General features: G+C 42.8%; 1 protein-coding gene across 1 annotated transcript in view; it reads left to right on the plus strand.

The window, feature by feature from the left end:
- adamts3 (ADAM metallopeptidase with thrombospondin type 1 motif, 3) overlaps nt 1-11,071 on the plus strand; it is a 219,384-nt gene that overhangs the window by 181,237 nt on the left and 27,076 nt on the right. Inside the window, exon 18 of the mRNA XM_050050278.1 lies at nt 6,081-6,237. Coding sequence (XP_049906235.1) covers nt 6,081-6,237 — 157 coding nt within the window. The remainder of the gene's footprint in view (nt 1-6,080; nt 6,238-11,071) is intronic.

Consider the following 11,071-nt stretch of genomic DNA (forward strand, 5'->3'; position numbering starts at 1 on the left):
CCATAGTGTGTGTCTGACTGAGACAAAAGCACTTTATCAGATTGATGAAACCAAGAATGTCACAAGTTAAATGTGTGAAAGGCCTCTACTGTCCTTCAGTCACCCCGGCAGGGATGAGGACAGTTTAATTCAGTAAAATGGAAGTCAATGCCCAGAACACCCAGATTGTCACAAAGAGGGCCATTAAGTCTTTTGAAAAAATGCAGTTTCCCCTTTAATAAATCCCCCAGCTCCACAGGGATTCCTGAGAAAACCATCACTGAAAATACAGAAACAGAAAAAGCAGTGAAATCTGAATTAAACAGTCAGTCTATCCCATGGCACTTTTTATGCATCATCTGTCACAGTGGTGTAAAATAATCTGTTTTATCGTGACATCATTTTGAAGTGGAAACTTCAAAGGTTTCAAAAGGTTTTTTTTCTTTCAGTCATGCAACAGAAGTAATTAAATGATACAGTTATATCAAACAAAAAGAGCTTTGATAGGAGTATTTATTTGTTTTTGTCTTGTTTCTGTTGAGTGGTCTCTTTGACGCGTCAGTGTCATGAATGATTAATGTCATATAAATACATTTTCTTTTTTATTAAGTGTTTTTTCCTTCATTACAGAATATTGTTTTTCCCCAGGGACACCACCTTTAATTCCATTACATCAGAAAGATTTTCTAAATTACCTTTCAGTGTGCGTTAACTCTCCATATTATGACGGGTAATAATTACAGACATTTTGTTTCAAACATACTGCGGATAATATCAGATCTGACAGAGGTTAATATACAGTTCTTATCATGAACAGTGTTTCTCTGAAAAGCAATCTCATGAGAGGAGTAGTTGATTAAAAAATGGAGGCGAAATCCTGTGGCTTCAGGAGTTTTGTGCTTCTTTGATGAATCATTTCAATAATTATTATTCATATTCAGTTTGGCAGCAAATTGGAGGATACTTGTAAATTGTAATGTTACAAAGCAGGTCTATTTCAAACGGCAAAATTAGAGCAAATGATCTATTCATGAGGCATTCAGTTATAATCCATTGTTCATGAATGATGTATTTCAACACTGATATCTGGTGAGTCGTCTACACTGTTGAATTGAATGTTCCATTACACACACCCAGTTAATTTCTGCTTTCATTTCACTGATGGATTAATAATGATCTGCCATTAAATCATGTCCTACTGCATGACAACATATCCTTTGTGTTTTTAGTGAATGTAGCAGAAAGAAGTCACGACAGAAGATTTCTATGAACCTAATCTGCAAAATTTATATAAAAGATCACATTAAATTAACATATCAATAACGCGCTGTATTTTAGAGAAAGACACAGACTGTGAACAGCCCAGGTTAGCTCTCCTGCTAAATTTGATTTTTATCTAATTTTGAGACATGAGCACTGTTCTTCTGCGTCTGTGCTGCCTGAATAAGCGACCAAACAAACATACACCCGGGGAACGTTCACTGCTATTGTCAGTTTACGAGCTAGTTAGCAAATTGGCGAGTCAGTGGTAGCACATAATGATGAAAAAGTTGAGCTAAACTAGCTTGAGACTCGGTTGTATCATCTCATCCATATGCATCTAAGGGTGTTTTTACACTTGGTCCTTTTCAGCCCTCTAAACAGACTCGGAGCGGTGACTCAGAATTTTTTGCGCACATGTGAACACCAAGAGAACTCAGACCATGTGAAGCAAACCGATCTCGGACCACCTCGGGAAGTGGTACAGTATGAGTTCAGTTCGCTTCAAGTCTGTGGTGTGGTTCACTTGACCTGAGCTTTGTAAACACAAGTGCTCCAGGTTCGCTTTGCTCTTTGCTCCATTGTATTCAGCCCTCTAGATCACACGCTGTTGCACTGGGACGCTTGAAAAACTAGACAAAACCACGTTGGCCTGTAACGCTTGCAAGGACACAGGACGAGGAGTTAGTTTGGTCCACAGAATTTACTGCACATCTCCAGATGTGGAATGTAGAAAACATCAAATGGCAACAGTCTACAGCACAGAAACACTGAGCTGAGTTCATTATCTGTTGGTCCACCTTTTGGTGCACTTTAAGAAGACAGAGATCAGTTCATTTAAAAAGAACTAAATGTGAAAACACCCTTAAAGTGCACCAACAGAAAAAGGACTCTGTTTTTTTGTGTGTTCACATTGTCAGTTCATTTGAAAGAGGACTGGGTTCTCTTTCTGGTCAACTTCAGCTCTGATGGGGTCTCAGTCCTCTTTCTGTTCACACTATGTATATTGATATAGTTTTGTTTTTACTTTGACGTGGCACATCGCTTTCAGATGTACTTAATATTGTAGGAAAACCTTAGTGTCTGTACTGTAGACTGTTGCTGTTTGATGTATTTTACACTCAACATCTGGAGATGTGCAGTATCTTCCGTGGACCAAACTACTCCTCATCCTGTGTCCTTGCAAGCGCTACAGGCCGACGAGGTTTTGTCTGTTTTTTCAGGCCAGGTCAACAGCATGTGATTTAGAGGGCTAAATACAACGGCAAAGAGCAAAGTGAACCTGGAGCGCTTTGTGTTCACAGTGCACAGGTGAAGACAGCCGTACTGTGGACTGAATTTCATACCACCTCCCGAGGTGGTATGAGTTCGGTTCACTCCAGAGAGGTCTGAGTTCTCTTGGAGTGTTCACTTGTGCGCAAAAAATGCTGAGTCACTGCAATGTCTCCGCTCAGAGGGTTAAAGAGGACCAAGTGTGAAAACAACCCTAATGCACCACTAATTTAAAAAACTGGTTATGGTAAATGGACTGCATTAAACAAGCGCTTCTCTAGTCTTAGCAAACACTTAAAGTGCTTAACACTACAGGCACCATTGACCCCATTCACACACACACACACACACACACACACACACATTCATACACTGGTGGTTGAGGCTACCATACAGGGTGCCTCCTGCTCATCAGATAATCATTCATGCACACTTACACACCAGTGGCACATCCATCGGGAGCAATTATGGCTCAGTATTTTGCCCAAGGATACTTTAACATGTAGACTGCAGGAGCCAGGGATCAAACCGCCAGCCTTTAATTGGTAGACAGCCTCTCTCCTGAGCCACAGCAGCTTCATAGAGGCTGTTGTATTGACTGTGGTCCTGCAGCGTTATGAGCTGGGAGGATGTGCATGCTGGAATTAACTCACATTTGAGAAAGATAAACCTTTAAAAATAAATTGTCATATTGCAACAACAAAGAGGAGAGGGAGGTCCTCGTGAAAACAACAGTGATTGGTGATTGGTCGATAGGGACGCACATTAAAACATATTGAGTGTGTGTTGGGGGGGCAAGCCTGAAGAGGTAGGTTATAAAGGTTTTGGCATTTTTGATGTGATTAGGTAGTGAGTTCCACAGAGAGGGGGCAGCAACTACAAACACCCTGTTTCACCTCTCATCCAAGAGGCTTCTTCATTTCGAACGGACTGGTGCATAGTTGCAGGCTTTAAACCCTGTGTGGGTGTGAACCCTTACAGAGTCATTGAGATCACATGAGAGTTGTTGACCCACGTGGGCATCATCTGTGTCATTAGCGTTAGATGGGTCAAGGTGTGAATGGGTGTTAAGTCATCTGGGAAGGGATCCCAAGACTGAACTGTAGGTGGGTGATAATTGGTGTCGTAGTCCATCTCCTCTGTTCAACTATGGTTGTTCCAGTTTGACGTAGATGGCTTCTTTCACGCCTCTTTCAAACCACCTGTCTTCTCTGGCCAAGACAAAAACATTGTTGTCCTTGAAAGAGTGTCCCTTCTCCTTTAGATAGATTTGGTGTTTTGTCCTTAGGGTGGACAAGCTTCTGTTACTGGGTTTGAAGTGCACAGGGATGCAGTGTTTGTTGAAGATCCTCCTGAGTTTCTCAGACACTCCTGCGACACAAGGAATAGCTTCTTGAAAGAAACTCAAGCAAGTCCAGTTTCCTACGATAGAGCACTTATGATTACCACGACCTGGATGACTGAGAATCTTCACAGACATCCCGTCCACCCATGTTCAGCGCTTGGTCCTGGGGATTTATAGGAGGTTGGTGTCAGCAAAGTGGAGACAATGAGAGCAGGTGTGCTGGTGTAGGAGGTCAGAGAGATAAGAGGGCAGTAGGTTGTTGAGGGTCTTTTAGGTCTTGAGTAGAATCTTGAAGTTTTTCCTGTGTTTGACCTGGAGCCAGTGGAGGTCGTGGAGGAATGGGGAACTCGGCAGAGTTCAGTACACACTACAGTTGGTTTCGGACGTTGTTTTTGCATGGATGAGTGTTTCTGCAGCAGAAGGGGGCAGTGAGGGTCAGAGACGGGCAATGTTACGGAGGTATAGATAACTCAAATTTTGCAGATTTGGGTGGAGGGATGACGATGGAGCCAGAGCATGTGAGCGGAGCGGGTGGAAATTTCCGCTCTTCGCTCGCAGACCTGTCACTTTGCGCTGCTCGTCCGCTCTGCTTGGTTCTGCGCATTCTTCACTCCGCTCCATCGTAAATTTTATCCCGCTCCACTTGCTCACCACTCCACTCAAAAAAACTGCGTCGTACTACCCTAACCTGTAATCTTCTATTCACAAATAAAACATGAGCTTGGTAGATTCTCCGGGGAAGCCCTCTCCCCTCTCCCCGCAGTTAGGGACCGTTCACAACGGTACCGCTGGCAGGGTGGAAATAAGTCAAAGTGTGGAGGAGACGGACCGGGTTAAACGGCCGACCTCCGGGGAAGCCCTCTCGCCTCTCCCCGCAGTTAGGGACCGTTCTCCAAGGTACTGCTGCTTCTCTTCTCAGTTTCTTTTCTGAAGTACACAGTAAACTCCATAGTTTTGAAAGAAAATAGTGTGGGTGTGCGCAGGTGCAAAGATGCATTCTGGGTGGGGCATGAGCGACTGGAGCGAAATTGGAGCCAGAGATAAGGCTCCGCTCCACCTTTTAAAAAAATAGCCGCTCCTCGCTCAACACAAAATCCTCCCGCTCCCCGCTCTGCTCACATGCTCTGGATGGAGCCATCAATATTGGTTGCAAAATCCTGTGTGGGGCATAACTGCTTATCCTTGTTGGGGGTCGCGGAGGGGCTGGTGCCTAGCCCAGCTGACACTGGGCAAGAAGCGGGGTACACCCTGGACAGATCGCCAGACTATCACAGGGCTGACACATAGAGACAGACAACCATTCACACTCACATTCATACCTCTGGCCAGTTTAGAGTCACCAACCACCCTAGGTTCAAACCAGGAACCTTCTTGCTGTGAAGCGACAGTGCTAACCACGCCACCTGAGTCTGGGCCAATAATTAAGACTTATTCCATTTGGGTTTCGAAAAAATTCTGCATCCAGGTTTTAATGTCTGTAAGGCAGGTGGTTGAATAATAATAAAACGACGTTGACAATTAAATAAAAAATACTTCAACATTATTTTTGGATGACTACACGTAATATCAGTTGGACCTTAAACCAGCTGAGGGTATTTTCAGTGCTGACTTTGATCCACAGCTCACAGATTATACCATGAATTATTAGATTATATGCATCACATAATGATATAAAAAGTTTTCTGTTTTTTTTCTCAGCCTACACTGACAGTTGAAGTTTGTGTGTGTGTGTTAACCCTTCAAACATATTACCCACACCAACACCTGTTTTCATGTTCTTGGTTTCATTGCTCCTGCAGGGGGTTTTATTCTGCCTGAAGTTTCCATTAGTAATTGAACTCTCTGATCCACAGTGCAACAGTCTTTTACCTGGGGTAAAATATGTCTGATCCAGAGAAAAGCTCAGATACAGCAGATCAGAGAGAAAACATTTCTCAATGCCCCCGTGGGTTCAGTCTTATCTTGTGCATGAACTCTCCTACTGTCTGATGATTCCCTGTCCTGTCTTCAACCAATTACCCCCTCGCATTGACGCCATGTTCTAGTTGTCACCGAGACGTGAGTTGAAATTATGGAAAGTGCTCCTGCATTATTTTCCTGTCTCTTGAAATTCAACGCTTTTATTTGCAGTAATTTGCACACTGAGTGTTTTAATGCAAATACTCTGCATAGAATATGATGCTATAATGGTAATGTGTGGGTTTTTTCTTCCCTCTCTTTGCAGATTATACCCAAAGACAATGAAACTCGCTCTACTTTAATGTACAAGTACATCATCCATGAAGATTCAGTGCCTGTCAACAACAACAATGTTATCCAGGAGGACACGTATGAGTGGGCTCTGAAGAGCTGGTCTCCGTGTTCCAAGCCATGTGCCGGAGGTAATGAAAAAATTACCATCAAATTACAATAGAAGAATAGAGGAGAATTTTTATTCCTCTACTTATCAACTGTGATTATCTGAATATTATACTCGTTGCTCTTGTTGTAAATAGGCAGCCTTTAATAATGCAGGTCCTTGTTGCTGTTTTAAGCCAGGACATATCATGAGTCATCCACATTTAGCTCCCTTTCTTGCAAGCGGAAGCTGTTTCTTTTGAATTTTAAAGGCATTTAAAAGTAATTATTTTTGGTTTATGTCTTTGAAATGTGATTTATTAAACAGCTGTGCTCGCATATTTTTATCATTTTAAAAACGAAGGTGGTAATGGTCTCTTATGTCAAAACATTAACATACTTATTTGTATAATAGGATGCTAAAATGATAAACACCACTGGTTTTGCTTTGAGCAAGAGACAGTTGTGTCATTCATTCATTTTCCCATGTCCGCTTATCCTGTTGGGGGTCGCTGGGGGCCTGGAGCCTATCCCAGCTGACACTGGGCAAGTAGAGGGGTATACCCTGGACAGGCCACCAGACTATTGCAGGGCTGACACATAGGGACAGATTCATGTTCACACCTACGGCCAATTTGGAGTCAAGTTAGAGTCACTAATTAACCTAACCTGCATGTCTTTGGACTGTGGGAGAGAAGGCCTGACTATCCGGAGAAAACTTTTACACGGGGAGAACATGCAGACTCCACACGGAGGGGCTCCTCCACTCTTGCTGTGAGGCGACAATGCTAACCACTGCATCACTGTGTCGCCACAGTTGTTTCAACTATACAGAAATCATTTGATACCACTCTGTGAACCTTGCAAACAGCAAAGGAAGGGACCTCTTTTCCCCAAGTGTATCCTTTAGACAGCAGTTTTAGTGGATGTTTTAACCAAAAAGGCTTTACTCTAATTTAAAGACAATAAATCAACAAATGTCTTTGGTGGGATGTGTTGTTTTAGGTACTGGCTAGATGAGGAAATACAATCTAGAAAGCCCAGTTTATCAGAGTAATACCGTAGAACTTCAATTAAAAGCCTAGTCCCTCTAACTAGCTCGGTGTGGCTACACATTTTGACAAATAAACGCCTGTCTCAATTAAGCCCAGTTTCCACTGAGCAGTACAGTTCGGTACAATTCAGTTCGGTAGACTTTTATCCATTTCCAATGTGAAAAGCTGTGGATGGTACCAATTGAACCATTCCGTACCATCCCCATTTTTGGTCACCCCTTTCTTGGGGTACCTAGCACACAGATCTGGTACCAAAAGGTGTAGCTGTGAACACTGCAGTCTGTTGATTGGTCTACAGCGGATGGTCACTCGTGCTCAGGGCTGAGTTGTGTCTGGTTTTGAGGCTTAGACGCCTGGTCCGGTTGCCAAATAGTCCATTTTTTAATAGAAGTTCTTCAGATGTATAAAAGCAGGTTGTTGACTACCTCAAATTACGTGTCCATTCCTCGATTACCCTTAAAGTTATTCATATTGCTTTAGTCCATAGGGGTCCTCAGATCAAAGGAATCAAAAGAGTGGAAGGTCATCATGTTGACAGTAATTCTATCTTTCATCACTAAGATCATCCGATGAAGAGCAGAATTACAGTGTTAACATCGTAAGTTATCTTTAAGAAATGTGCACTTGCATGTATTTGATTAGCCAGTGCAGGTGGCAGGATGACGGTGCATAGTGTTCAAAAGTTGAGCCAGGTTCAGTCTTTCTGCCAGATTATCCCTCTGTGTCTTTACCCCTGCTGCGTGACCCCATTGAAATGTATGGGTGTAGCTGTGTATTTAAATGCAGTGCTGTTGTATGTCTGAACATGGGCTCTGGGCAACATTGTGTGAAAGGCTAACATCGGAGAACAAACAATTCTTTGAAACTCAAGCATTAACTTTATCGATGCTGATTTTTTTTTCTCCTTTTGAACTATTTTTAACAAGCCTCTGATCCAAAAAAAATTGGTTTTCAATTTTGTGGTTTTTGGAGGACTTTGTGAAAAAAAAGTAAGTATCAAAATTGCCTACAAAAGTCAATGGCAAGTGCCACACAATATTAGGATGGGGAGCATTTTGGGCTGTGTTTTTCATACTGGGTATAGATCTGGATAAGAGAGGTCGCAAGCTGTGCCTGAAGTGCCTCCTGTTCAAGACTCCCTTTTCAGGGATCTGCGGGGTTCTACAGTGAGGCTTGAATTTTCAGCCAAGCACTGATGGCTCCAAGGACAATGGTGTGCCAAAGAATGTACAAACTAATCACACCTGAATCGGCTGTTCGTCTCAACAATGAATGACCAGCTCACATGTTGGACTTGGTGGATTTGTCTCACCGGGCAGCATTTTCAGCTGGTTGTGGACAATCAAAAGTGTCAAAAGTCGGTTGTTGTGGGGCATCGGTGGCTTGGCGGTAGAGCAGGCGCCCCATGTACAAGGCTGTTGCCGCAGCGGCCCGGGTTCGAATCCAGCCTGTGGCCCTTTGCTGCATGTCACTCCCTCTCTCTCTCCCCCCTTCACACTTGTCTGTCCTATCAATTAAAGGCTTAAAAATGCCCAAAAAATATCTTTAAAAAAAAAAAAAAAAGTCGGTTGTTGTACCACCTCACAGCAAAGAGGTTGTGACTCTGCAAAGCCTGACTTATGGTAGGGGTCTTGACCCTTTTTTTGATGACTGTTCCAACACTAAAAATGTTGCTTGACACTTTCCTTACACCTGGAGAAATTTGTTTTGTCATCGTCATATTTTGTCGCGCAATATAACTAGGTCATCACAGCGAGCCTCTCCGACATCTAACCTCAGTGGAGTTTTGTGTGTCCCAGTGTGAGCGACAAAAGGTTGGATCCAGCTAACCAGATCATCGAAACAGTTGGCAGACATCCGAAAATACAGGAAGTGCATCTGTTCGTCCATGTCCCACATTTGTTGGACCAAAACATTTTCACCCTGTAGCTCATTTGTTGGTTTAATGGACTCATTGACCACCTCTTTTTCATGCGCTCTTGTTGTCTTCTCAGTAGAAGTAAATTTAAAATCTCTCCCACCTTAGTCGCTGCCAGAAGGATATATCCTCCAATCATGGTGATAGAATGTGTCAAGGTGGTGGTCTGGCAAACACACAGGGCATACTGTTACCACAGAGCGGATTTAACGCTCAAAGAGTTTGGTGAGTAGAGGCACAGAGGCTAAGAAACTGTCTGCAAATACCCGGTAGATTTGTCTTTCAGGAAGCGTTAAAGTAAGCCTCATGACTACATCCCCTGATAATCCAAGCTCAGACTTGGATTATCACCCTGCACACTCCCCAGCTACACATCAGAGTCATAGAGTGTGCCTGAAACTCTTGTTCTCACCCAAACCTTAAAGTCCAGGGATGGGGTTTCCTGCACATGCAGTGTCTGATTCTACTGAACTTCCTCTTGAAAGGAATCATCGTTTCATCTTCAGAGTTATGCTCCTGTGCCACTACCTGTAGGCATATCTCTCTGAACACACCCAACCATGGCCTAACCTCCAAAGTCTGTCCTTCATCTCTTCATCTGATGTATCAGGATAATCACTCAGTGCTCAGGGAAAGAATACTGGCAGAGCACGGTGGCCTGTATAGACATTACTACAACTCTTTCTTTAGAGACCACAGGGACAGTCAAATGGCCTTAAATTATTGGAATTGAAATGACCATTACACTGGGGAAAGAAGAGGCTTTTCGCTGCAGGGTGTGGGGGAAAAGGAGAGATGACTGTAAAAGCTGAAAAAAAACCAGCCTCATGGAAAGAGTGGCACCCCAGGGGAAAAGCGGAGTAAATTCATTTCGACTTGGATGTGAGCAACAGTTTTAATTAAAGTACACAAATACAATTCTTGGCAGTACATCAGTGTTTACTTTTGTTGCCAGACAGCCTATTTTCAGCTAACATTCTTCTGTAACACTCACTAATTTATTGCTTATCCACAGAACATTTTGTTTTGAGCATACTGCAACAAATAATGTCATGCATTAAGTACAAAGATCTCTGTGCAACCTTTTAGCTCATGCACCATCTACAGAGGTCCATGCCACAGTGTCTCACACTATCATAAACAAAGATTTACTAGGTATTACATCAGCTACGGGGTCATAGTGTGTGTCAGCTTCCCAGTAAATTCTGACACCAAGCATTTGTACTACATGCCATCATTTGTTGTAGCTGTTAAACAGATATGTCAGCAAGAGTCTCATGGTTTTGGAGACCGTACTCATCGCTCTTGACTGTCACATTCTGAAGCATCTCTCAGAACACAGAGAGGGTTTATATTTGTGCCTACGCAAGTGGTTTTCAGAAGGTAATAATGACAGGATCCCACTGTAAAGTACAACTTGTGGAGCAAGGTGAAAGGTAAACATAATAATGATAATAATAACTTAAAATTGTGTTTCACAATAATGGAATTATAAGCACTGAGTGATTATCCAGATATGTTTCTAGCTTTCTTTTAAAAATATTTAGCAAGCTGGCTTCCCTGATATCTACAGGTAGTGTGTTATAGCTTTGAGGCATAATTGACCCTTTGCTAAGCCCCGCCCCTTTGTGATGGTCCAACAAGCTGTCACAGTAAGCATGAAGCCCACACTGTAACTAACTGCACTCCCTGAAGAAATATTATCATATTTTTGGAAACGGTGATTCCAGAGAGAAGCAGACAGAGGGGTCTACAGTCTGTGTTTGAAGGATATATCCAGGATGTCAAACTGACTCAGCAGCAACAACAGGTTAAAAAGACAAAGATAGTTAGAAGCTAAAGCCGAACTATAGGCTACAGATCACAGTGTAAAAGTGAACCACCACATCACTGCTGATCGCCACA

Source organism: Epinephelus moara, chromosome 8, assembly GCF_006386435.1.
Source record: "Epinephelus moara isolate mb chromosome 8, YSFRI_EMoa_1.0, whole genome shotgun sequence".
In the NCBI taxonomy this organism is placed as follows: domain Eukaryota; kingdom Metazoa; phylum Chordata; class Actinopteri; order Perciformes; family Serranidae; genus Epinephelus; species Epinephelus moara.